The sequence below is a fragment of the Aythya ferina genome, assembly GCF_964211825.1.
Source record: "Aythya ferina genome assembly, chromosome: 26".
NCBI classification, from domain to species: domain Eukaryota; kingdom Metazoa; phylum Chordata; class Aves; order Anseriformes; family Anatidae; genus Aythya; species Aythya ferina.
In genome coordinates this window covers 4,773,048-4,800,452 of record NC_140324.1, presented here as the reverse complement: position 1 = coordinate 4,800,452, position 27,405 = coordinate 4,773,048, and the positions used below count along the sequence as shown (strand labels likewise).

Sequence of the window (27,405 nt, the reverse complement as noted above, 5' to 3'; positions counted from 1 at the left end):
ATCTCATTCATTTATGCAAGCAACTGGAAGATTTATTGTAAATAAAGTTCTGCACATTACACAACTGGCTAAAAATCATAATTAGAGTTGCACTGGGAAACATGTTTTATTTATTCTGACAGTAGTCTGGCTTCAATAATCATAGCATGATAAATGTCCCTGAAGTTTGCAGACTTTCAGCAACTACAGACCTTATCACAGACGTTGAAGTGGAAACATCTGAATAGGTTTGATGTGGCTTACAAGAGGTCCTGTGCAGTTCTGTTGCATAGCATCATTTTACATCAGCACCAGGCTACCGAGAGCTAGTGGGAGTGTCCTCGGTCGTTGTAAATCAAAGAAATGAAATTTTCTGCGGGTAGTAAACTTCCAAGACCTCCAGACAACAGCGAGGACGCGTCTGCACGAATTAGCAAGGTTCTAGGATAGGGAGAAATGACAGTCGGATTGCTGAGCCGACAGACCCTCTGGAAAAGGGTCAACGACACCATTAATAGGATGCAGACATTCCCAATCTCTAGCTGTTCTGCGCCCTGCCAAGAGTTCTAGTGCTTTCTTCCTTTATAGTTTTAAGTACAATTTCAGGCCCATAAAACATCAGAGAAGACAGAAGCTATTATCCCGGCCCTGACAGGAGTCCCTAATGGGACATGCATACTCTGCAAATACCTAGAACTAATGACGCTGTGCTTTTACTGTTCCCCATCTGTTCAAGGGTATTTTAAAATGTACCAAATCAGGTTTACCCTGATAACATTTATTGCTGCTCTGAGACTAATAAATGGCTCTGAGTGCAATCAAACATTTATCTGGCTTGGTTCATTCTTCAGAAAGAGCGGAGCCCAGTCCACTTGCTCCTCATGCAGGGCATCTTCTGAAGCATTTTCTCCAACCCAGCCACACAGCACGATCACTCTGATATTTATGAAGACCCTGATCTAGCTGTCAAGTTGGTTCAATACGAAGAATCCAACCAGTTTATTTGCAGAATAATGGTTATGTACAGAATGGCTCAGAGCCACAGCTACGTACTTCAAAGGAGTAACACAAACTTTATTGTCAATATGGATGATACGCACTCTCACAAATACTTCAGCCTGTCTCTGCTAAATTTAGAACAGTTAGAAGACATCTAGCTCACGTTATGAAAAATAATTACTTCTATTGCCATGAAAAGAACATTCCAGTAACAAGGTGGTGCACAGCAGCGCTTCGTTGTAGGTCTCACTGAGAGGATCTGGAAACCTTTCCCAGCACCTGCTCTGCAGTTCCTGGGAATGGGAGTGCAGGCAAGTTTGCTGCACAGCAAGCAGCAGTTGGTTTGCTTATTAAATACAGTTTCAGAATGGCTTTGTGTATCCTTGGTCTACAAAGCCATCATTCCAATGTGCACGAATACAGAGGTTATGTTTGTTTTTGCAAGGCTGGCACTAAAAGTGAGACCAAGCACGCTTTTTCATTTTTTTTTTTCAAGGATTTTTCTTCTTTTTTTTTTTCCCTCCCTTTAATCTTCTCCCTCCCCACCACACGCACACGTACCTTAGAAGCTTGGAGTGAAAAAAAAAAGCCCAAGTTCCTTCTGAAGAGATGCCAGCTATGGTCATCACGTGGGTTCTCCAGTCATCTGCTGCGGTGTGGCCTGTGAGCACTAAAGCTGCACGTTCAGAAAAACTCCGTTATTAGAGAAGACACAAACCAGCAATTGCTGCCATAGAAATACTATTGGTAGGAGGGCTTAAATAAAACAGGGAAGAATCCCTGAGTATTTTAGGGAGGCAACAACGGGGGAAAAAGCACACTCAAAAGAGGATTAATTGTGTTCTGCAACTAGGAAAGCAAGTAACCTTCCATTTATTATGAAGCTAAGAAAGTAGCCTTCTCATAAGCATATGCAAGCATTAAAATAAAAAAGGTCTGGAACTTTGAAGCTTGTGTTGAGTTACATTTCATCCTTTCAAAATCTGCTTGTTATCTGCCAAGACCGTTTTTCAGTGTTTCTAGCTTCTATGCCAGTCCAAATGAACAGAGAATGGAGTAAATTATCTGCGTAAGAGCTAGAAAGCAGAGCTTGCCCACTTGACTTCAGCATACTATACAACAACAAGCACTTTTCATCAATTTATTATTGGCAAACCAGCAAATAGATAGAAACAGATGAAACTATGCACCATTTTAACCAAAATTTAGAACGCAGAGCTTAACTGAGGAGCGTGTGCCCTCACCGTATCATACCCAAAGGTGCTTTGATTTAATTATTAGAGAAAAATATCTTTCAGTGAATCTGAGGTATGGAGTTCATGCTTTACACAGACCTGATGAATGATTCATCTGCAAAACAGACATTATATATTGTCTCTAAAGGTTACAGCAGAGCATTTATTTAACAGCAGAATGCAACAGTGTCTCTAAAAAGAAGGCTGCATACATCAAAATCAAACTTATACAGATACAAAACAAAGCCCTTAAAACAGAATACCTGATAAAAGGAGAGACTTTCAGTTCATTAATCAGTCAAATTAATTAGAAAAATGGCTTGGAGGAAAGGAAAGTTCAGGAAGTAACAGTATTCTGTGCAGTAAACACAGATTGTACAAAAACGACGGAGCCACCTTAACATGAATCTCTTAATTTAAAATACTCACTGGCAACAAAACACATTCCACTTGGACTTCCATCATACTGTGACACCCAGAATCTTATTTACAAGTCAAGGGAGAAAACCTTCAAGCACGTGAGCAAGTAGCACCCACCTCCTTTCCTGTGCAAAGAGAGTTTGGATGATGTGTGCAGGTGAGACGATCCGAAAGGCGAAGGCAGCGGGGCCCCAGAACAGAAACCCTGGGTGCTCCCTGCTTCAGCCCGGATGAACAGCTGCTGAGCTCTTATTGCCAGTGAAGCCAACCGAGTCGTTGGCAGTGCTAAAAAAATCATGCCCATTTACACGTAATCAAGTTATCGACATGGCTTTAGTGCTGCGGACTGCGGACGCCCCGATTTAGGGAGAATTTCTGGACAGGAATATCATGCTGCTGCCTGGAGGGGGTGAGGAGGGGGTCTGGAAGTGCAGTGTCCGAACAACGAAGAACCGATGGAGACCAGAGGTGTGCAGGGAGAAGCATTCCCCCTTTGGAGGGGGGAAAGAAAGCGAGTCACCTTTGAAAAGCAAGAATATGCTCTTGGAATCCAAGCACCTGAGCTCTTCCAGCTCCCACTGTCCCTTTATTGCTTCTGGAGGTCAGTATGTTATACAGGTTTTGGTTTTTGTTTGCTAGAAAACAACAGATTGACGTAACGATGATGTTTGGAGTGACTGATAAAAATCACACCTGAACTCTTTTAAACATACCACAGTACTGAGTTACTCCTGAGCTGTCAGTGTTTGCAGCGTGTAACATTGTTCAAAATATGGAAAGTTGGCAAAATGCACTCCCCCCCCACCCGCTTTCAGAAAATGAAAAAAAAAAAAGAGAGAGAAAAGCTTTTTCCAGCTGTAACATCTGTTAAGTCTAACTAGCTGACAAGTGCTTCTGATGAAGCACGCTTGCCAGAACACTACACAAGAGGAGGAGGGACTTTATGGAGGAGGGAACGCAAGCTATTTTTCTCTTTCCCTCACCCACAAAATGCACAATACCATTTGCAAACAACAAGGAAACAACACGGCATCCTGGTAACATGCAACACGGGCTGATTTCGCAGGCCGACGCAGCCACACGTAGTTATCTCTGGGTCGTTACCTGTGGCAGGATCACGGGAGCACACGCTATCCCAGCGAAAGACTCTGGAAAATGCAGGTCTCTTTCCCACTCATCAGTTTCTGTGTTGTACACCTGCACAATGCTCGTGACATTGTTCAGATGCCAGTTGTACCCTCCTACGATGTAAATCTTTTTTTCTAGTAAACAACAGCCAGCTTCCGACTGGCCCGCGCGCATAGGGCTCACCGTTGTCCACTGGTCTGTTTCAGGCACGTAATATTCCACGGCCAAAACATCGAAACAACGGTCAACGTGGTCCATGCGGCCTCCCAGAGCGTAAATCCTATTATTTGCACTCACCATGGCATGCAGGACTCTGGGTTCGTTCATGGGGGTTTTAAACTCCCACTGATCCACGGCCGGGTCGTAACAGTGCAGGGCTTTTTTGTCTTCCACCGAAATCCCGTACCCACCCGAGATGTACAATTTGTCTCCTACCGTGGCTCCAGCGTGCCCCCACGTCCTGCGCTTCAGGGAGCACACGTAAGTCCACTCGTTATTTTTGGGGCAATACTTCTCCACGGAGGCCAAGCTCCCCGAGCGGTTCCTCCCGCCGGTGGCGTACACCATGCCGTGGAGGACGTTCAGCTGGAACTGGATCCTGCTCTCCTGCATGGCCTGGATGCGCAGCCACTGGTTGAGGTGCGGATCGTACCTGTAGCAGATATCGACGGCTCCCTCGCCACTCCGGTACTGCAGGTGCTGCCCTCCAACGATGTAGACGAAGTTGTCGAGCACGGCCACGCAGGAGTGGCTGCTGCCCACCTCCATCTCCGTCAGCTCCTTGAACTGGCGCACGTTGGCGTCGGGCAGGTAGTAGACCTTGCAGCTCACCGTGCGGTCGTTGTCGGTGTAGGGGGTGCCGCCGAAGGTGACGAGGGACAGGACGTCCGAGCGGATGGTGGTGCGCGGGGACTGCATCTCGTGCTGGCGAAAGGGCAGGATCTGGTAATTGAAGGCCTCCAGCAAATACTGCCGGCACAAGACGTCCTCCACCATGATGTCCAAGGTCTGAACGCTGTCCACCAGCTCCGAGGACTTCATGAGAGGGAAGCGGATGTGGCACAGCACCTGGCTGGCGTTGGCCCGGCGCGCGGGGTCGTACTGCAGCCAGCGGACGGCAGCACGGAAGAGGTCTATCTCGCTGCAGCTTTTCAGCTTATTGCTCTGCAAGAAGAAAACGAGGCGCTCCAGCGGCAGGTGGAGGAAGTCCTCCTCCTCGGAGATCTGGAGGAAGTGCCGAAAGGTGAAGGCATCGACCGATTCCTTCAAGGACGCGAGGCTGAAGGTGGTGGCCATCTGCCCGATGTTGAGACACGTTTCTACGCTCATGGCAGACTTCAGAAATTCTTCACAGAGCTCCACGACAGGCACCATCTGGAGGAAGACAGCGGCTCCCAGCACATCCTGAATGCAGTCAAGATCAAGAGTCACTTCAGCACTGTACGCGAAGTCTATTATGTGTTTCAGTCCTTTTGCAGATACACCTTTCAGTTCGATCACATCTTGGCTGGCTTCTCTCATCCCGCCTGTGAACATTGCCCTGGAGGTCAAGAACACAAACAAAATTTCCCCCTCTTTAAACACATGTAAATGATGTATTACTTCTGATTTATTTTTATTTTTTTTTTAACATACTGATTCTCTTAGGAAGGATAAGGGGGAAAAATAAACCAAGGCTAAATCTCTAAAAGCCAGGAGACATAAGAGTATGCAATTATTATGTAAAGCTTGCATAAACAACGCACTGAGAAGTCACATTCGGCTATCAAAGTCAGGTTTTTCAGTCTCCCTGTCACTGGCAGCATAAATAAGGATGGTTCACAGGGCGAAGCACCGAGGAGTAGGCAGAGCTACGAGAGCAGGGAGCGCTGCGTGCTGGACCAACGTATCCATGACATGCAGCAACCAAAGGCTACAACAGGATCTGCACCAGCACAGGTCGGTATCCACACCCCTAACTACCTAATATTTTTTAAGCAAGAAGGATTTGTGAGCGTAAAAGAATATTCTTTGGAAAGACAATGTTAAAGAGGTCAGTGAGCCTCCGAGCTTGCGTGCAGCAGAGCCTTTAGGAAAAGATTTTGCTTAGCCCATTACACTGTAGGCCAGCTATCAAGTGGCTCCAATATTGCAGATGTAATACAATTTATGAACAGCTTTGGTAATCACAACAGAACCTCCCCTCCAAGGCTCATTCCCTGAAGAAAATCGGAGTTGCAACCACTTCAGAAAACGTCTGTTATGTTGCAGTACGACGGCAGGGGGCTAGCAGGCAATTTAAAGAAAAAAAAAAAGAAAAAAAAAAAAAGAAAGATTTTCTTACAGCACAGCTGCAAGCACATCAGTTGACCAGGCCACGCTGAGATTAGGCCCTAGATCACCTCCTTGGGAGGCTTCTAAATTCCACAGGAAGCACATACCACGCCGAGGGCTGCGCACAGGCATCTCGTAAACCGCTCCTCTCGAGGTGCTGCGTTTCCCAGCCACGGGGCCCGTGGGCGTGATGCGGACAGAACTGCACATTTTTTTTTATGCGTTTCCATTAAGTTTCGGCAGTTTCTGTTACATACTGGTAGCTCGGGGGCAAAGGGTTGCGCTGTGTGTAGTATTCGACAAGGAGCAGCTGAGCAGGGCTGGGGAAAGCAAAGTCAAAGCGGGTTGCTGAAGGACGGTGACACGCGGTCCCGCCATCCAGTGTCGCTGCCCAAACATCACAGCAAGCCTACAAAGGCTGTCACACCAAAGAGCTCTGAACTGCCTGCACATTTTAGGTTCCCCCACCACTGATAACCTGCTCTTGCACATCTGAAAGGTAAATTCGCTGTGAAGGAGGCGTCGGAGCTGCCTTAGGAAGCCGCAGCGACTCCAAGGTGCAAGTTGCTGGGAGAAAATGCTGAGCAGACCCTCCTCTTCTGCATCAACACAGGAACAGAGAAGTACCTTGGGAACGCTGTCAAAAGACAGGAGTTCCAAGTTTCCTGTCCAAACCAGGCTAGAAGAACTGCTGCCGTCCAGCATAAACCTACAAAAAAGCTAAATGACCTAAATAAGGAAATATCTGCATATGAAATCAGCTTTCTGTAACCAAGTGACCAGGAACACTGCTCGCAATTATTTGTCCATACAGCAGATGAGAGCATTCTGCTAAAATCCCCTCGCGTATCCCATGTCACAGCACAGCGTGCTGCCCTGATCCCCTGCCCCAGAGGAGATGCAGACACATGTGTACTCATGCATTAGCTGCACGGAGCTCAACGTGCACAAGCAAAAGAAAAGCATTATTGTTGCCACGATGAAGACAAACCATCAAGCAGAGTGCAATTCCTTTAAAAAGTGTTACATTTCTAAAATGCTGATTACATAAATGCCTCAAATTCACTCTTTTCCCTCCCCGTTCTGCATAAAAACAGAGTATTTTCCAAAGCTAGATTATTCTGCCATTGTTCCCCGGGACAACCTTCACACCGCAGAAGTTATAGCAAGAAACCTACTCAGCAATTATACTTCAGCTGGGAAAACACGCTAGCAGCGGCACTGCATACAGCATTTATGAATACAAATAGTGCTATTAGCATTTGGTGGAAGATCAGCTCCATCATTAATTGCGTGCCTGTTAGGGAGAGTGATAAGCTTGGAAGGTTTATGTTACCGAGGGGAGTGAGAAGGGAGAGAGAAGGGAAGAGCCCGGGCGGTGTGTACGTAAGACGGACACCATCAGAGCAGCCGAAGAAATAGGAGAAGGAAGCCAAGAGTCCCTTGCTCCTGATTACCTGCTCAGGTCAGGAAGGAACCTACACGTCAAAGGACTACAACCTCAGTTGACCGGGACTTCTCCACCCTCACTTGCTACGACCTCAAGCCCAGAAGCCCCACACCAAGCTCCCTGCCCCGTACCTGCTGCCCCCAGCACACCCCTCCCTCGAAGCTGCTGCTGCAAGAAAAGATCCCTAACTAAAAGAAGTAATTCCAAGTCAGAGCACCGTTATAAAAGACTGGAATAAAGACAGATGAACTCAATTTTTCACACTCTGCCATTGGCCCACCCTGCATTAATTTGGCTACGAAAGCCCATCGCCGTGCTCCATCGCCGTCTGTGACATGGGATGGGACAGAGGGCTGGGAATACACACACACAAAATGCTCCGTGCCCTTCCACAGACGAGCATGACGCACTGGAGACAGATCGGTGGTATTTAAAGCTAACGTGAGCGTTTTTCCAAGGGGCACCATCGTTCGACAGGATGACTCATTCCAGAGCCCTCGCTGCCACTTCCCGAGCAGCTGACGCAGCTCCGGGGCAAAACCCAATTCCTCCAGCAGGCAAAGCTGCCAAGGTGGCTTCAAGACCTGGGCTTGAACCAGCAGCTGCAGTAAAACAACCTCATCTGAACGCAGAGGGACAGACTCCAGACCTCTACACACCTATGGGTAATCCCACCGACATCCACGGGGCAAAACCAGAGCTCCAAAGGGCTGCGTGTGGGCGTGATGTTGGGATGTGGTGGGGAGGTTGGGGTGGGAGAGGACGGGGAAACAAAAACCAAGGGGAAAGGTACAAATGCCTGCTTCCCTATCAGATTCTCACCTGAAATAGTCACTGCAGGCAGCCAAGACAACTTTATGAACCTGAAACACTTCATTATTTATAGTGAGGATGACATCAAGCAGCTGAGCCTGAGCTCGGAGCGAGGCCAGTCCCTGCAGTAGAGTGGTGCTGTGGCCAGGAGCAGAGAACGTGCATTTCAGGGTGCTGTTCTTGTCAGCCATGCTAAAAACAGAACAAGAGAGACAGGCTGGTTTTAAATTAAAACAATATGTGGTATACCTACAAAGCATGCTGGGGGAGATACTGTAACACGAAGCAGTTTGAAAGCAAATTCCCAGCTCGATAGCCACATGGAACATCATGACATCAGTACCTCAGTTGCATTCCCTTCTCCCAGGACAAAAGAGATTTCCAGAACTGTAAATTACACTTTCCCATTACTGACAGCCTGCCACGCCGCAGCACACGGGGGCTTCGGAGACCATCCAACCTGCAGCGAGCGGGGCCAACCTCCCCGCCGAACAGCGGCGCGCGCACGCTGCCACTGCCCCCAAATCCACCCTGACCTCGACTTCGACCACGGGGCTCAATCCCAGTTGCTTATTCTTCTCAGCACCTCTCCGAAGTGCAGCTGCTAGATGCTCCGTGCCGTCCAAGGACGGCCCTGCTAGCCCTGTTTGATCCTTTCCTTATGCCTGACCCTCCTGAGAAGAGAAAAAGCAAAATATTACATAGCCCTGGCTGCTCTAAATAACGTCAACTGTTTGAACTGCACTGTAAACAGTCCCCTCCCAGTGTAAATATTTCCTTGGTTTTCCCAATGCCTCTCGCACATGTTCCTCGGTGCAGAGAGCATCGTTCTTAGATTCACTTGGCCTCAGATGCACTTGTCAGTGGAGGTGAACGTCGGCAGCAGTGCTGCGCAAGCGGAAAGGACTCAAGCTACTCCATGCTGCTCTGAAAACAACTGCAGTGATGCTGAGATCTCCTGAGCAGGGTGATACGGGGTGCCCTGCACACCCCATGGGGGCTCACTCGCACCAACAGGAGGCAGTAGGATCCATCCGCAAACGGAATCTGATCCTGCACTGCCCCACAGGGCCAACGTCCCGTGTTCTGGGAAGAAAACGCTCGAGAACCGCTATTCGAGGTGGGTCTGAGCTTCTCAGAAGCAGCCTGCTATTTGGGTTTCTTTCTACAGTTGAGGAAATCCTTTATGGAAGAATGACATAAAAAAATAAATAGGTGACAGTGAAGCTGGAAAGCTGGATTACTTGCTCCCAAGTCCACAAAACTTAGTACTGTGCTTAAAGGGTGGCATTATTATTTAGGAAGATCGTACCAACGAAGCCAAAAAATAGCATTCAGATTATGTCCCGTTTAATCAGATCTGCTAACAGCCCTCCCCAAAAGTTCACTACCTGAACAACAACAGCAGCCACACACAATGGACCAAACAAGTAGGCGAGGTCAGAGATGGGATAAGAAAACAGGGGATGTAAACAACCCCCAAACAATAAGGAACAATGGACGGGGCTTGCTCCTCGCCTCACTTATCGGGCTGCAATTTCCTGCGAGCTTTACAGAAGAGGCGAGTTAGGGGAAGTCTGTGATGTTCATCAGAGCACTGGGAGAGCCAACGCTTCGTGCAAGTAGCTCCAGAGCGCTTTGGGATGCTGCGGGATGCCGAGATCAAGTTTTTTTTTTCGCAGCCTGCTTCAGAACGGAGACTTGGGAAGGCGCCCCAAAATTCGTACGGGGTCCTGCTGGGATGACTGACACTGGTCAGCTGTGCTTCCTGCAGCACACATCTCAAATCCCTACCTTGAAGTCAAAACATACCGAAGTCTCAGCACGGAGAACGGAGTCCAGCTACAACATCCTTCCTCTAATAACAAGGATTAGCAACGAGTCAGTTGCTGACAAGACCCTTATCCATTACTCCGAGAGCCAAGAAACGTCGGCGCGCTGCGGCTCTTCCCATGGCCAAGGAGGGAAGAGATTGGAGGGAGCGAGCGCATGAATATTCATCGTGTCAAACTCATTTTATTCTCCTCTTCAGAGCAATTCGCTGGGGTCGCAAGGAGGAAATACCACACGTAGGAAAGGACCGTGCCTCTGAACACGGTACCGTGCCCCAAGCAAACCCATTTGGCCTCCCACTGGACCAGTCCAACACACCAAGGCAGCTCCTGAGGTTACCGTAACTTCATCAGACTCCATCTCCTGCAGGATTCTTCTCATGGGAGTTTTATTCCATGTTTTAGTCACACCAGTTTGAAATAATCATCTTCCCTGTGCTGGCTCAAGGAGTTCAGATGTGATCGCTTTCACTCTGTCCATAAAAATGGCACAACCCGGTGTGGGTGCCTCTTCCAACAGCCTGCTTGACCTGAACAACCATGCCTCATCTTGCCTTTTCCTCAATTAACTTTTACAGGCACCGTAAATAACCAGAGCAAAGCTTAAAGGAGACAGAGGTACCTCTGTGCAGGAATAAAAGTGCACGTGCGACTCGTTCCAACAGTAATTGCGAGCAGCTACCCCAGGAAAACTCCCTGTACCTGTCCCTGTGTCTTTTTACAGGTGTGGAATAAAGGGATGCAATGACTGCACAATCCTCCAGGGGAAAAAAAAAAAAAGGCAAAACAAAACCCAACAGTGCGAGAAACGCTGATAGTATTCATTTTTTTTCAGGCTGAAAAATAAAAAAAAGAGAATCTTTAGAAGAAACAGGTGAGCTGGAAGCATGATAAAACTCTCCAAAAGCCTGAGAAATCAAGCAGGAAACTTCACAAGAGACAAAGCGGGGGGAAGCCAGGTGAGCAAACAGCAACAGGCCGTGTTTGCAGCAGGGTTAGGAGGGATTTGGAGATAAAAGCAGCCTCGGCTCAGCCCCGCCGCCACCCCACGGGGCAGCCTCGCGCGTTGTGCCTGGCCTTGCTCCGCGCTGCGTCGCGGGCGGAGGGGGGAGAGAGGCAGCAGTTGGATGGCAGAGCCTGAAACAGCACAAAAGGAAGCCTTGAACGTTTGAAAGTGCCTTTGTGAGGCCGTCCCTATCGAAGGCGAGATCTGAATATGCCGCGTACTCGAGAAGCAGCCTTGCAGACAAACTTCAGCGCAGTTGCATCTACTTCTCAGGGGTTCAGAGCATGCCTGCAAGAGAAAAGCTTTTCATCACACAATAGCGAGAAAGCGTTTATTCCGCTCCTGCCCCCGGCCCCTGCAGATGGAGGCAGGGCTGGCGAGATTCTGGAATTTTCCTCTTTTTTTATTATTTTTTTTTTCCGGCTTTGCCCTCAAAAGGATGGCAGAGCTTTTGCGGAGGCTTCTGCAGGCTCTGAGGGGAGGGGGGGCGAACACGTGGACATACAGCACGGTCATTTCTCCTCTGGAAAAGCAAAAAAGGTGAAGTCACGGCCCCATCAAATAGCGCTTCCACGGCACATCCCACGGGCCTCACCGCGACCTGCAGGGGGGATCTGAAAATGTTGACATGATTGGGGACTTTATGGTGAATATAGTGGCATACAGGTGACTTGAGCAGAACAGAAATCCCACTTTCCGTAGGGAAATGGCTGCAGTGGTTGAAGGCATCTTTATATTCCTCTAACTGCATCCGCAGCACGAGCAGAGGGGAAGCTGGAATTCAATTCCGAAGGGCTGAGAGTTTTGGGCAGCCCTCTCCAGGACCCTGCCACCATCTCTGACACCCCATTTCCAAACCTGCCGGGGGACAGCTGATGGGACAGAGGATTTGACAGAGGATTTGTCCCCAAGCTGCTGCTCTGGACCAGATTGCTTTCAATCCCCTCCAGTCACCGCCGGGCACAGCATGGTACACGCGGCCACAACTTGGGGAAAATTAACCCGAACCCGTCGCAGGCTTGGGGAAAGGTGAAAGCAAGGGTTAAGGGAGTGGCTCCAGCCAGACAGCAGGCAGGCAGGGAAGGCAAACAAGCCCAGAAATTCTCCTCCTGCCGCTCTGCCTATTGCAAGAGCTTGGCCACCTGCTCATCCTTGCCCCAAGCACGCTGCCCGGACTCCTACTGCCGCGTTTCTGAGCGAGGACTGCTTGGTTTTTGACCCGAAACAGATGCAGTGAGGAGGCGTCTGAACGCGGGGCTGGACGCCCAGGGGACCTGTAAAACTGACGGGCTGAGAGGTATTTAAGGGCCACGCTTCAAGAAGCGGCTCAGATGAGACACAGAGAACACCCCGGCGGCGTTACGCCCACCGACACGACCTTGGCTTCATCCGAGGTCTGCTCCCGGGACAGCCGTCCCCGATCCCTGCCTCCTCTGTTCTCCACCACATCGTGTGACCCAAGATGCATTTCAAGCTAATGAATCATCATTATTATTTTTTTTTTTTTTCTTTCCACCAAATCTGTACTGATGATTAAAAACATCAAAGCTGGAATTAAAGGCTTACCAAGCATGAGTTCACATTTCAGCGTGTTTGCAACTCCTGCACAAGTACAAACAGAGGGAATTACACCAGGCTAAATGAAAACATTTCAGTGAGCGAAGTGAGAAAAGAAGTTTTGTGCTCCACAAGTCCTCTTGCTACTCTCCTTTTACACCGTGGTCCTCCTTGGAAGGGCAGAGTCCTGGTGCTAGCATCAATCTGCATCCCAGTTCAGCATCCTTGCTAATATCCACCCACGTTTCCCCCCCTCCCTGGGCAGGTGGTGCTCGGTAATTCTTCATCCAGGAAGAAACTCGAGGGGGTTGGCAAGATTTCTAAGCAGGGCAAACTTCCAGCAACCAGCCTCTCCAGTAAACACAAGCTCTGAAGGCAGGACCCTGCGGGGCATGGCTGGGGTACAAAAGAGGCCGGAGGAAAGGCAGCAGCATGTGTGTGTTCGCATGCATAAAGCCCTCGGTGCCACACAAACAAAGGGCTCGGGATTGCAAAATAACCGGCGAGGCACCTTCTGAGCACTCAAGCCTGCAAGAAAACATTTTCTGGCGAGAGCAGCAGAGCTAAGAAAGCTGAGGAGTAACTTTATTTAGCACGTATGGTATGAATATTAAGGACCTTCTTTAAGAGCCTTTGAAAGGCAGCATTATAGGGATTTTAATAATGCAAATCATTTAATGCCCTTCGCTTCATGCCGAAGGAAAAAAAACACATTCAGGTTCTGATTTTTAAACTACAATTAAGACACTTAAAATCAAAACAAAAGTCAAACTCCCTCGGATAAGTCACCGGTAGCCATGGTTACTGCAATATTTCAGCTCCTCAGGCTTCGCATCACATGCCCAGGCGCTGAAGATGAGCTTGCAGCACCGCGCACGCTGCCGAGCGTTACGGTGGGGCACAGAGGCCAGCCCGGAGCTGCAGGTTTGGTGTTTCCCGGGGCCGTTGCAGCCCCCGTGGCACCCCCAAGCCTCGCGTGGCAGACCCAAAATTGGGGTGCGAGGCAGGTTCCTCGCTGCCAGGCGGTGGGACTTGAAAAAATCCCTGCCCTGTTAACCTACTTACGTCCCCAGCAGCACGCAGGGCTGTCACCAGCACCCCATCAGGAACAGCCTTTCCCATCGCTTGCCTGTCAAATTAGCAACGACAATCAGCACTTAATGATCAGCAGCTAATTAAATATTAACGGGTCGAAGGAAGGCGATGTTTTCCAGCGAAGCGCAAACATTCTTAGGAAAGATACGTGAGCAAAAATCAGTTCATCGATTTCTTTGTTCCCTCTTCCACCTCCTTCTCTTAATTTCTCCTGTTTCCCTCCTCTGCCTCCACTCACTTTCCCCTCCTGACACCCTCTCCTTCATCAAGGCAATAAATACCAGGAGAAAGCCTGGGACTGATCTCTCTATTTAGAAGTGCCTAGCAATTTGGAGCGCTCAGATGAAGATTATAAATGGGTCTGAAGTTTAGGAGGAGTAATATTTTCTGGGGAAAACAGTCTTCTGAAAAACGTCTCAAGTTGAACGGTGAAAAATCGGTGTGAAAACCCTCACCTTCTAGCTTTTAAACTCCGAGTCTCAAAGTTTAAGGAGAGTTAATGCTCGGTGAAAGGAGAACAAGTAATTGTGAGGAGAAGGTTTTTTGTTTTTTGTTTTTTAAAAGAACAAAGCCCAACCTTTTGGCTTTGTGTGAGGGGGATGTGATACGCCTGCCCATCCCACAAACAGGCAGCTGAGGCCTCAGAAGGTCGAGTGCCCGACGCTGGGCCAGGACTGGGCACCGCTGGGCTCCCACGCCCTGCCTCTGCAGGGCAGCCCACGCCTGATTCCGCCTGGCAGGTGGTGAAAGCAGCAATTAAAGGCATTGCACAAAAGCCAAAAAGTGCCTCATGCTTCCCTCCTAAGTGCTTTCCAGAGCAGGTCCTCCCGTTCCACCTACTGCTTGCCTACCCACATCCTACTTGTCCCGACACTGGAGCCAAGGAAACCCTAAAACCCAGGGCAGCGAGTTAAAGCAAGCATTTTTTCAACTTTTTGTTTTTAATATTATTTTTTTTTGTCCCTCCCAGACACGTTTCCGAATCTCTGTCCCTCTTGTTTTCTGTGCTGGATGCACACGGGGCGCAGCAGCCACACACACACACGAATGTCTTCTGTGCCCAGCCTTCAATCGCGAGCCAAAGGAGGTGGGATTTTGGTTTCTGCTAAAAGCACTAATAAAACTGGATGGCTGTCAAAAGCTGGCTGGCCTGGTAAAACGGAGCGTTGGAGCATGGAACAAAAAAAGTGGAGGGCGAAACATCTGAGCACATTAAACTCCGTGCCACCTCATGGAGCTTCAACGTGAGGGACTGGTCAGTACATGCTGTACCCGGGACAAATTGAGAAGAAAAAAAAAAAAAAAAGAAAAGAAAAACCCAACAAGATTCTTAAAAATGTTTCTGTCACAGAGCCAGGTTCATCTTTATGCTGGTGCAGGGACAAAGGGGAAAAGCAGTTTGGCGCTCTTCATTTGGGGACTGAAGGGGACAGTGCGACTCTCAAGAGCCCTGTGAGCCCCGATTTGTGGGGTGGGGGCCCCGAGGTGCCCCCCATGCTAGGCTGAGACCACTTACCGTGATGTGCTGCTCTCTGTACTCGGACCCGTGGGTGGTGACCACCACGGGGCTGCCTGAGACCCCGCGGAATTACCGAAGGGATGAGGTTGGGAGGGACCTCGGGAGGTCCCTGCTCCAGCAGGGCCACCCATCCTGTATTTCTGCCATGACTGTGAACACGAAGGGGCTAGCCCCGAAACTTTCCAGTGAGTCTACTCTCAGCAGCCCCAAAGATAACCCCGCAGAGCCAGGAACAAACTGAGCAAAGAGAAAAATCACCCAGAGCGTGTCAATGGTCCAACGAAGTCGGCTGCTCCTGAGGTCAGGCAGCAGCACCAGGACCACCAGAGGGACGGTGGATTTCATATCCCGTAAAATGTGGGCACACGAGGGATGTGTCTCCATACAGGCTCTTTACACACTCGATACTGCCCTAAACTGCTCCGTGTTTCCCCCACCCCACGCCCTTTTGGTCAAACCCTTGGTTTGAGGAGAAGGAAAGCTGCGGCGATGCCAAAGGAGCAAGACAGGAGGCAGACCCACCCTTCCGCAGCACGCCGCCGCGGCTGGTGTAACCCCAAAAAGCCGCAGCGGGCGCTTCCCCCGCTGCCATCCCCACGCACCTCTCCGGCAGCACCCGTGACAGCTGCTGTGCAAAGGCCGAGAGGCACCTAGTGGTGCCGGGATGCACAGCAGAGTCACCAAGGCCACCCCAAAAGGGACACCCGCTCCAGCCCCGAGCACGGCTTCGCGGCTGGGCTGGCGATTCCCACCCTGCCCCGCTGTCTGCTTCGTGTTATCGAGTGTTTTGCGTTCAGGAATGGAGTGTAGGATGGGGCTGAGCTGGTCTGTGGCACTGCCACCGCCTCTTTCAGCCGAAAATCTGTCTCAGCTTCCCAGCTTACCCAAGCCAGCGGTGGCTGGGTCACATTCCCGCTGGGCACGGCCCGTTTCAGCTCTGCTTGCAGTTCCTACGGGGCAAAAAAAAAGTTCCCCCCACCAAGTAAATCACCCTGAGACCTCCTCCACAACCATACCGATCCCTTGGCTCCACGTGAAAATTTAGGAAAGCTTCAGAACTGGACCACGAGGCTCCCGGAGAAGCGTTCCTCTCAGCCTGTTTCTGCAGCACCCGATTGCAGGCTCCGGGCAGTGTCGAAACAAACGGGGCAGCACCTCCCGTGCACGTAACCCCAGCGCCGTGGCACACGGGGAGCAGAACAGCCCCGCTGTCGTGACCCGCAGCACGCTGCTCCTCCTGCCCCTGCGCCTCCTCCCTGCAGATTATTGCCCCTGAGCAGCCAGGGACGTCGAGCAAAAGCAACGTGAAGTGATGAAACAGCAGGCAGGGGAAAGAAACACAGGCCAGCCCTTTGAGGCAAGCTGTAGAAATCGTGTTTTGCAGCAGATGCAAGCAGCTGCCCCAGCGCTTGGCACTGTAACGCCAATTCCTGTTCGGTTCCACCATCAAATCCTCTTACTGCCCCGGCTGCTTGCTGCCTGCTTCCCTCCTTACCTAAATCCTCTGCACTTACCTTCTGCAGGCGCGTGCCCGTCCCAAACAGCAGCACCTTTTCCAGCTTCTCGGGCAGTTTGGCTCTGCACACGCCTCATGCCACGCACCCTAAGTGCATCCCCTGAACAACAAAACCCAAGAAGCCCAGAAATCGAACAGTTTTTCCTGATTTTCTTGACCTATACTGATTTCTGTGCAAGTTCAGCGTTTGTCTTCCATATTAGCCATCATCCCATGATGCAAGGCTCTTCCTCTCAAAGCCATCAACATCAAGCAATACTCGGGGGGCAAGAGAAAAACCTTTCAAGAATCACTGAAGTTCACGTTTGGTCTAAATAAAGCCTCCAGCTCAGAAATCTTCCAACATTGAGAGAGAAAGCAGCAGTTATTTTTACAGTGATTCAATTAGAGTGTAAACATTTACACCGCGTCTACCAAACCTAACAACTAAATCTGTTTAAAAATTGCCACGTGGCAGAGAAGAGAACACAAAAACCACACAGAACCCAACTTTGAACAATTTCAAAAGAAAAAGAAAATGTAAGCGAAGACTGGAGCTATGTAAGACTGCAGTACCACAAAAGCAAGGCAGGCTCCCAGCCCTTATCATCATCTTCCTTCCCCTGTTGCCATTTTACCCCGTCCTCCTCTACGTTTGCTCTCCCTCTCGCTGCTTTTTTCAACAGCAGCAAGGTTAGGGGAGTTCAGGTCGACTTTCTCTTGATGTGAACCGAGACGCATGTACTTTCAGATAAGCAGGACCTGCGGGTCTCCCTCCTCCATTCATCCTGGTTTTGACAGGTGGGATTGCTTTCAGCAAACACGCCAGCGTGTAACGCTATTAGCGAGGGTTTTGAACAGTGTTTATACAACCTGGTTGCCTTCCTTCCCTCCAGGGATTATCCCAAGCTCGAGAGACACGCAGCCCTCCTCGGCAGCTTGTCTGGGCACCCCGATTAATTCCTGCTCAAGGGCCTGTGCGACAGATCCTCTGCAGCAGCTGAAGAGGTGTTTTTCCTAGATCTTTGTGGGACTTTGCTTTGTGAGACCCTGCTCTACAAGCACTGCTACAGAGCTCACACATCTCGCTGCCTGCAGCACAGGGAGCTTCTCTTACCGAGGGCACCGATGGGTTGCACCATTTCTGCTGTCCTTACCTGCTCGCCAAGCTCAAAGCACATCTTCGGGAGCAGCGCTGAGCGCAGCATTACACACAGGGTAATTACGTAGCCTGAAACACTCCCTCCACGCGATACCGAGGGCTGGGAGCAAACCATGCAACCCATTTGCAGTGCAGGAAACTCTACCCATAAGGAAAAAAGAATAAAAGGGCAAATTTATTTCACTATAGAAGATTCAGGCAGTTTGCTTTTCAACTTGCAAGCAGAGAACCTCGTGTCCACGCCGCCTCGCACGGCATGTTCCTTATCACAAGAGCACGGGATCCCCAGCAGACAAGCTCGTTCTCCTGCTCCGGGGGAGCCAGCGTGCTGGCGGGCAGCTAGCAGCAGCCACGCGGTCGCAATTCCAAAGATGGAAATTCTGCTGCCTGCGTACCGCTGAGATGGCATGCGCGTGGAGCGGCGAGGGAGGCCTTCATCCTTTGCCCTAGAGAGCAAACGCTCAGGAAGTGCAGAAAAGTCAGAAGCAGCTAAGAAGGAATCGCGAGTTGATGGGGCATGCCCTTGAAATTCTCCTCTTGCTCTACACGGGCTACGCAGCGTATCCAACGTTCCCCATCAGGTTTCTCCCCGCAGGCTCCCTGGTGGGTTTACTCCCCGATAAATCCACCCTTTAAAACGGGAGGCGTAACGACCAGCGGAGAAGCAGGATCCAGATCTCACCAGGCTTTAATTTAAAATTATCAAAGAAAACAAACACGCAGCGATGGAGAACGCCGCGGAGCTCCAGCTCGGGGAGCGGAACTGCCGCAGCTCCAGCCCGGGTGATTTATCACAGCCCTGAAACAAATTACTTCCATTTCTCACTGCTACGCGCCCCACACCGAGACGCTTCCCAGCCCTACCAACACCTGTGTGCGAGACGCACCGCTGCTCCTGTTCAGAGAGGGAAGGAAAAAAAAAAAAAAGAGGTGCAGGGAGAGAAAATGAAATGCCCAAGGCAGCTCGGCATCTAGTGCACACAGGCAGTCATTAGAAAAAATAAAATATATGTAGAAGGTGACAATTCAGACAGGCTTCTCCAGTGCGGAACAATGAGCCTAAGAGCCTTGCTCCCCGAGCATGGTGTGATGTTGTTTCAAGAGTGGATTTGGGGAGAGCCAAGCTGAGGATAAGAGCTGCTTTGAAGCTTTGAGGCTGATGGTAGCTCTCTGAATGCTGCCCAGAGCCCTGACTTCTGGGTGAGGATGGAAACCAACGCGTTGGGTCCAGAAATCCCCCAGGTGTGAGGAGCACCTGGACCAGCCAGCACGGCCTGCTGGCCCCAGACACCAACCTGAGGGCTCACGGATGTGGTGGGCACCGAGCCCAGCACCTCGAGCCCTATTTCACCCGTGCCATGGTACCTGGGTGCCCGGCGGCTCGCACCCCACCAGTGATGGCTATGACAGATACCAGTGGCTCTGTGGGACTGTCTGGTACCATAGGCTGTGTTAAAAACCTGGTGTTTTACAGAACGGGCCTGAAATCCCAAAAAAACTCAATGCATGCCAGCGGGACCTATGTGTAATAACCATACCCCAAATTTACAGGAATACAAAGCCTCCCGCCAACTCCAGCCTGGTGAACTCCAGCAGTGAAAGCATCGCTGTTATTATTAATATTGTTATTATTGTTATTGTTATGATTATTATTGTTATAATTATCTTGCCATTATTATCGTTATTACCCTCATGCCCATCATTTACAGCCCCGCTCCGCTCCCTGGGGCGGACGATGCGGGAGGCCGGGCTGGGCGCTCCGCCTCACCGCGACCCCCGGGGCCGAAAGCGACGGGAAAAGAAATGAATTAAAAAAAAATAATTAAATAAATAACAGAAAACGAAGGGAACCCTGCGGTGAAGCAACCCCCGCCCCGGCCAGCCTCCAAGCGGCCTCCGCAAGCCCAACCGCACCGGGCCGGGCACCCCCCCAACCGCCCCAAGCCCCGCCGGTCCCCGGGGCCTCGCCGCTTCCCACCCCCGAGCCCGGTTCCCGGTCTGAGGCCGCGGCCGGGCCCCTCTCACCTGCTCGGCCGCTCCGCGGCGAACTCGGCCCCGCCGGACTCCGCCATCTTCGCTGCGCCGCCGCCGGGCCCCGAGCTGGGAGGCGGCGGCGGAGTCGCCGCGTTAAAGGCGCAGCGGCGAGAAGGGGGCCCCGGGCGCTGCTCCGCGCCCAGCCCGGGCCTGGCGCCGCCCCGCAGCCGCCGCCACAGCCAGCGGGGGGCCGGGCACAGCCCCCGAGGCCGAGGGGGGATGTGGGGATCCCGCCACAGGGGTCCCGTGATGAGCCCCGGGGGTTGGTGTGATTCCAAAGATGAGGGGTCTGGGGAGCGTTGTCACGACAGTGGGGGGTGCAGGGGGCTGTCATGATCCCACAGACACAAGGGTCCTGTCATGAGCCCAGGGGTTGTCACGATCCCACAGACACAGGGGTCCTGTCATGAGCCTGGGGACTGTCACCAAACCACAGCTGAGGGGGTCCGGGGGAGCCCTGTCACGACACTGGGGGATCCAGGGGGCTGCCACAGCCCCACAGATATGGGGGTCCTGTCATGAGCCTGGGGGTTGTTGCTGCCTCATACATGAAGGGGTCTGGAGGTTGTCACAGCCCCACAGATGATGGGTCTGGGGGCTGTCACAGCCCCACAGACACAGGGGTCCTATCACAAGCCTGGGGACTGTCACCACCCCACAGCTGAAGGGGCCCGGGGGAGCCCAGTCACGGCTCTGGGGGCTGTCACAGCCCCGTAGATGAAAGGGTCCGGGTGAGCTGCCATGGCCCCACAGATGAGGGGATACAGGGGGAGGCTGCAGGTCTCCTGCTGACAGCAGCCCCACCAGCAGCAGCCGGGGGACCTTCAGGGTGGCCTGCGCCCAAGCCCTGAACCTTTTCCCTCTGAATTCCTCCTGCAATCCCTTAAACACCTGGAGAAAGCGCGGTGTGCAGACGGGTTCAGGCAGCCCACATCCTCGGGACACCACAGCACCAGCAGCGCCTTGGTGACCCGAGCAATTACCCAACCATAGCGATTATTCAACCCCAGCCCTCCAAGATTTTATCATTAAAAAAAAAAACAAAACACTTTGTGCAAGAGCAACAGTACCCTCCAGAGGGTGCAGTTTTGTTGTCAGAGCTCGTCCGGGTGTCCGCGATGCCTTTTCCACGAGGCACCCGGACACATGCTCGGCATCCTGGCTCAGCCATCGCCGTAGCCGGGGCCAAGCGTCGCGGGGCCGTGTAATTTTTCAAGCCGTCGCGCATCTGGAGGCAGCGGACGGGCTCGAGGGCATTCCAGTCGTCAGTGGAAATCGGGAAATTATTCATAGCGGTGGCCCTGCCAACGACCGTGGGTAAATTTCTTTGATTTCCCATGCCTGCGTCCACATCTGTATAAGGGAAAGGGGGAATTCGCACATGAGAATAAACACACTTAGAAAGCCATGAAAATACCCTTTCAAGTCAGCCTGATGAAAACTTCATGTTCTGGAGCCCTCTGCTTCAAGGAGAGGAATCTATTTCAGAGGCGAAGCTGTGTATTTTTCTTATTTAAACCTTCTAAATCTGCTGGAGCATTAAAACTATTTGGCATTTCCACAGCACATTTCATTCCCAGCTCCAAATGCATTTTACAGACATTCATTAATTAAGCCTCGTAAAACCTTGGGGAGAAAGGGAAGCAGGACTTATTAATTTGTTATTTGTATTGCTGCGGCGCAGGGAGACCCCAGCCAAGACCTCGGGGCCCTGTTATTTTAGACCCGACCCACACAGGACAGGAGATGTCAGCACACCAAAGAGACACCGCGGGGAGAGCAGCAGGAGGAGCGGGAGAGCCAGCAGAGGCAGAGGACGATGCTGTAAACCGTCGGAAGATCCCACAGCACCGCATCCTCCGCGTCTCACCCCGCTGCCCTTTCCTCCTTCTGCTCCTGCTGCTGCACAGCGAGGCCGTGGAGTCCAGCGCCCACCACTCCACATCGCTCTGTGCTCTTTGCTGCCGAAAAGCAGCTTGGCTGGGGCTTCAGGGATTTCTTCTCCTGCCTCTCCTTACCAAGCCCTGGCGCTTATCCTGCTCCCTCCACCACCAGCTCTGCTCCATTTGATACTTCCCACTTTCTCCCGGGGCCACTTTCCGTAGCCTTAGCCCCACAACACACCCCCTTCTTTACAAGGTTTACGCTCTACGCTTTCACTCTTTATTTTTTAGGTTCCTCTCTATATTTTCAAGCGCTTACATTTCAGTCCAAGACGTGCACAGCCATAAAGCAGCCCCGCTGCCATCCAGCCCGGCCGCGCTGCGGAGCTCTGCGTCCCTCGCAGCCGGGCGGCTTGGCGGATGGGAGCTGCGAACGTTACACCTCTGCTTCCCCGGCAGGAAAACCCAGGCTGTGCCGCATGCTGTAAATGCCTTTCACATGTTCCCCAGATCCCAGTTAAATTGAACCCCAGAAGGTCTCCCAAAGCATGAAAAATGCATTTATAAGACTCTGGAAGGAAGATGTATTCCATAACTGCTCTGGTGACCAGGCGTGCTGACTTGTGTCATGTGGAGAAGGAACCAAAAGGGGGGTATTTCTTGTTATTTCATACTGCTGATGGGATTTTATCTCTCACAGCAGATCCAGGAACTTTCTAGTTACCATTATTGTTTGATTTTATGGGCCATTTGATATTTATTTTTATTTCTATTCATTATTTGTTGAGTGCACTTAGCCCCTTCCCCAAGGAGCCTGCCTTATATCTAAGGTGATTTTTATGACCAGTGTTAGCACAGCATCTGAGTAACTCGCACAACTTTAATATATTTATCCTGCACACACAGTATATCAAGGCAGCCCTGGTTTTCCTACTGTGGAGAGCGGTGATCTCCCTGTAAAATCATAAGTCTGACTTACTGGGCTAAAAAAATATATTAAAAAAAAAAAAAGAAAGAATCAGCCCCCAAACTATTTACATTCCTTGTCTTTCTGACATTCATTTTAAGTCATGAGGATGTATTTGAGTCATATTTTCACTGTTTTCCCCCCTACAAAACATGAAGTCTAGCAATGTACCTTTTTAATGCAAGCCAAGCTCTCGCTTATCCCACGACTCCCACAGCTGGGGCTTTAAAATCTGCATCCAGCACTGTGAGACTAATGACAAAATCATGAGCTGGCAGCTCTGCCTTTTCCTCCGACCTCTCCGTTTCATCCTGCAAGTGCTCAGAAGCAGGAATTCCTCGCAGCGCTATCGGTCCACGCACTTTGCCTTGGGTGGAGGCGGCGGACAGCTGGCCGCCACGAGCTTTTTTTTTTCCCAATTCTTGCTAGATTTTCCCCAGCACAAGGAAGCCTCTCGGGTCCTTTCCACGCTGTTGTTGTGGAGGAGCCAGCGGGTGACCTCCCTCTCGCTCCCTGCCTCCGCACAGCGCCAGCACCCAACGCAGCTCCATCTCCTGCCTGCACGGAGGGTGCTGGCGGACATTTTCAGTGCCCGTGCTCCTGGCTGGTTTTATTCCCTCCCCATTCCCCGTAGGCTGCTCTCTGCTAATCCCCGTGTAATCCCAGCAAGCGTGTGAGCCCGGGGAGGCACGCGGGCTGGGGTGCGCCTGCATGTGCTGGCGGAGCCCGGGGCTGTTCCTTCCCCCTCCTTATATTTTGCCCCCCTTTAGGACACCCTGCCTGCCTCTCCCCACCATCAGGCTCAGACATGGAGATGTTTTAGCTCCCTGAGATGTTACCGGGCTCTCCTGGGAGGTTGTGGGATGCTCTCTCCTTCCCCACTTGCAACGCTCCTGAGTTCTCACCCCCTGCTGCCCCTCCTGCAGGTCCCCCAGCTCCCACCACAGAGCTGAACTGGTACGGCGCGGGGCTCTGGTGTAACGCACTGGCCCAGCAGCATCCTTCAGGGATGGAAATCACCTGCCTCTCTGGTCTCCCACCCTGTGCATCTCATCCAGGGCATACGTAGGTGTAGATATTGCTGTGCCCTGCACTGAAGAGCAAGCTGGAAGAGCAGGCACAAGCAGAAAGCCAACAGCAGCGCCGTGTGCATGCAAGAAGGCTGAACTGCTTGTTGCCTGAGGCTCGGGCTCCTTCAAGTCCCACGCACGCAGCACCCACAGCGTTTGGCACCGTTGGCCGTCCCCAAAACCATTTGGCATTGGCTCCAGCACCCAGCCTCGCCGCGAGGCTGCGAGGCAGCGAAGCGCAGAGCGCACACGTGTCGTCCCGTTGCAAGCAGTGGGATTTCTCCAACGCCTGCCGGCGAGCAGGTGCTGCGGGGAGCCCGATTCCCACCCGCCCGGCCAAACCGCAACCATACATCCGCGCTCTCCCTGACCAGCTTGGCTGCGCTCCTCACCTGGCAAAAGAACACACGGCAGTGAAAATAAACACGGAGGGAAAGCGAAGCCCCTCGCGGCCCGAACGCATGCGGTCTGCGTTCCAAGAAGTAATGAAGCCCAGGGAATGGAAAATGCATGTCACTTGGCGGCGGGCTGGATGCACGCAGGCGCTCCGTGCCGGCTGCGGAGAGGGTGCTCCGGCCAGCGGCACCGCGCCGAACCCTGCCATTTGAAGACGGAGAAGAATTTGGCTTCGTCAACCCCTCCTTTTTCCCCCCAAGTGGTCCCTTGAGCCGGGCTGGAATGTGCGTGGTAGGGACAGAACCAATCCCATTAGCACCAGGAGATTGTTTTTCGTGCGGTTTTCTTGTTGCTGAATCACCCGCTGCCCCGTTCCCTTTGGGTAGGTCACGGGAAGGAGGACGGGGAAGGGGAACCCACGGGCGTGTTTTCGCTGGGCGCTCCGGGTGCTGATGTGCTGGGGCAGCCTCGTGCTAAGAGGAGCTGGAGCAGTGAGGAAACGGCCCTTCCCCAGCTGAGAGGCTCTTTTTCCATTATCTTCACAAACCCTGCTCTGCGAGGGCCCCAAACCATCACGCCACATAATTGTGGGTTCTTATCAGAGACCTCCAAGGAGAAACCTTGCGTGGTTTCCTTGTGCTCAGCACCATCTCCCCGGACCCAGCCCTTCTGGTGGGAAGGCGCGATGGGGAACAGCAGACGCAGACCCAGCCAAACCAGCACAGCCTCTGCTACAAACCAGAAGAATCGATGAGGAAATTGGGAGGGGTACAAAGCGGGGAATTCTCGGGGTCCGTCCCCACCCCGCTGTCCCATCCCTGGGCTTTCTGCCCCGCACGACACAGCAGAGAGCAACAGGGGAGGGAAATCCGTGCCTGGCAATGCTTTGGGGTCCACGAGGAGGTCCTGGGGGGCTGCTCGTTGGCCTCCCCCAGTTTTTGGAGGCTGTTTCTCGTCGCAGCGTGGCTGACAGTCCCCACCTACCGGCCTGCGGCTCCTTTCTGACCCGGGGCTGGACGCGTGGGCGCACGGATGCTGGCGGCGAGGACGTGGCCCAGCACAGCTCCCCGTGCCCCCCGTGGGTCGGAGGGTGCAGTCCTGCTCCTCTTCCCCATCTCCTCTTCGCTCACGGGGCCACACACCGCGATTTTTTTTTTTTTTGATTTTTTTTTTTTTTTTTTGCTTTCCCCGTGAAAAACCACAACAGGGAGCGAGAAGGAAAAAGGCGTCGGATGGAAAATGCCCCGGCTGCCTGCTGGGGGGAGTGGAACCAGCTAATTTCATGCGTCTCCTCCTCGCCAGAGTGGGGTCCCTCCTCACCTGCTCCTGGGCACGGTTTCCTGCACCCCGAGCCAGCAGCGAGGAATCTGATCCAGTTTAAAGGAGAGGAGCTTGTCCGCGGCTCAGAGCCCGGCTCCTGTCCCAGGAGGGACCCGCTCGGAGCCGGGGCAGGGTTTGCCAGCTGTCTGCTCCGATCTCGCCCCCCGCCACCTCCCTCGGCACCGAACGGTGGCGGGGGGCACTCAGAGCCCTGCACAGGGGGGGGATCCCCCCGCAGGCAGCTCCGTGCTGGGGGTTTCCTCCCAAGGTTTTTTGTTTCTGGGGGGGGTTGTTCCTGCTGCACCCAACCACTGCTGCATCGCCGCCGGGTGCCAGCATCCTTGCCCAGGCTGTAACAGGGCTCAGCGCTGATGTCCTGGGCTCCACAGGGAAAATGTGGGTGGAAATCCCCCCCCAGAAAGCCACTTGGGGGGCACTCAAGCGATGGAGGGGGGCTCGTGTCTTGGGGTCACCTACTTGTGGCTGCCCCGTGCTGGACTCCAACCTTCAGCACCCCAGGGGGCTGGAAATGCTGCCCCTTCCCATCTGCTGAGCTATCTGAGCCCGGGGAGAGCTCAGCATCGCCCACCAGCACCCAGCATCGCCGGGGGGACACCCCCCCCCCAATTTAGGGCCATGCAGGGGCTGTGCCATGGCAGCAGCAGCTGCTGGCTTCCACCCAGGGCTGCCGCTGCATGCCACGCTCCGCATCCCCCAGGGACAGCCTTCTTTGGCTGCGACGTGCACCAAGCACCCCAGCACCCAGCTGCTGCTCCCCGGGGCCGGGCAGGCACCTCGCCGGCACCGGCGCCACGTCCCGGGGACAAGGAGCAGCCAAGCAAAGCGCCAGCCCCGGCTCCTCGGGGGCCCCCGCGCCACCGCTGGCTCCGAGGACGGGACCCCGCTGAGCTCCTGAAGTGCTAAGAACGAGCCTCCGGGCCCTCGCCTGAGCTTCGTGTCGTGCTTGGCACGGCGAGAGCTCGGCGGCAGCGTGGACGCGGGCGCCCCGCCAGGAAAAACACACGGCGAGGGGGCAAGGTGCGGGCGCGCACACCCGCACGTCCTGGCCCTCGAGCTGGGTGCAGTGCAGTGACAGGCGTTGTGCACAGCCCCCTCGGCACCTTGCCATCTCTAAATGGTCATCCTTCTCTAAACCGGGTGTCTTTGGGGGTTTTTAAGTGCGAAAAGCCCTTTTTCCACGTCCCGTCTTTGTATTTATGCGTGGCAGGGGGTCGCCAACCCCCTCTCCCAGGAACACCACAACGCTTTTTGCACCAAGTTGGATTCATCGGCAATTTTCTCCTTGCCCAGCTTGCAAAGGCACACACCGGGCTGGGAAGGGCCCTGCACCCCACTGCCAGCCCCACGCAGGGGCTCAGCCCCCCTCCCCACAAAGCCGCCGACTCCCCGGGTCTGGTACAAACCTTTTATTTCCCCTCCCGCACCGCCCAGCCGGACCCAGGCTCCGCAGGCAGCTTGGGGCCGGGTTTGCTCCTTGGAACCCAAACCGATGCGGGATGGGCGCTCCCCGGCCACGCTTTCACACCCCCCCCCCCCAGGACCTTGCACGGAGGGGGGAGCCACGCGGCTGAGACAACGACACGGACTGCACCGAGCTTGACACTGAGCTGAGCTGCCACAAAGCGACACCGAGAAGTGTACCCCAAAAACGGACACGAGCCCCCCCCCCACCCCCCCAACCCGCAGCGCCTCCCCCCAACCCACACCCCCC

The 27,405-nt window shown here is 52.8% G+C and overlaps 1 protein-coding gene and 1 long non-coding RNA gene across 4 annotated transcripts; both read right to left on the bottom strand.

Moving 5' to 3' along the window:
- Positions 1–10: 10 nt before the first annotated feature.
- KLHL26 (kelch like family member 26) lies at positions 11–20,151 on the bottom strand. 3 transcript variants are annotated; one of them, XM_084498399.1, is made up of 5 exons: positions 20,029–20,107; positions 8,347–8,529; positions 3,738–5,301; positions 1,540–1,654; positions 11–420 (listed from the first exon to the last, which is right to left on the bottom strand). In XM_084498399.1, the coding sequence occupies exons 1-4, from the start codon at positions 20,073–20,075 to the stop codon at positions 1,649–1,651; spliced, it is 1,800 nt and encodes a 599-aa protein (XP_084354525.1). In that variant the 5' UTR covers positions 20,076–20,107; the 3' UTR covers positions 11–420; positions 1,540–1,648. The 3 variants fall into 3 exon arrangements, with proteins under 3 accessions (XP_084354525.1, XP_084354524.1, XP_084354526.1); XM_084498398.1 differs by lacking the exons at positions 11–420; positions 1,540–1,654 and having other exon boundaries at positions 2,106–5,301; XM_084498400.1 differs by lacking the exons at positions 11–420; positions 1,540–1,654; positions 8,347–8,529 and having other exon boundaries at positions 2,106–5,301; positions 20,029–20,151.
- Positions 14,750–15,578, bottom strand: LOC311423866. Its single transcript, XR_014685918.1, has 2 exons — positions 15,344–15,578; positions 14,750–15,093 (listed from the first exon to the last, which is right to left on the bottom strand). It is a non-coding gene; the product is annotated as an uncharacterized lncRNA (long non-coding RNA).
- Positions 20,152–27,405: the final 7,254 nt, after the last annotated feature.

Excerpts from the sequence above, each read along its gene's own strand:
- KLHL26 (XM_084498398.1), bottom strand. The coding sequence starts at position 20,075 with ATGGCGGAGTCCGGCGGGGCCGAGTTCGCCGCGGAGCGGCCGAGCAG. Across the intron at positions 8,530-20,028 it reads GCCGCGGAGCGGCCGAGCAG|CATGGCTGACAAGAACAGCA; the intron begins GTGAGAGGGGCC and ends TTCTGTTTTTAG. Across the intron at positions 5,302-8,346 it reads GCCTGCAGTGACTATTTCAG|GGCAATGTTCACAGGCGGGA; the intron begins GTGAGAATCTGA and ends CTTGACCTCCAG.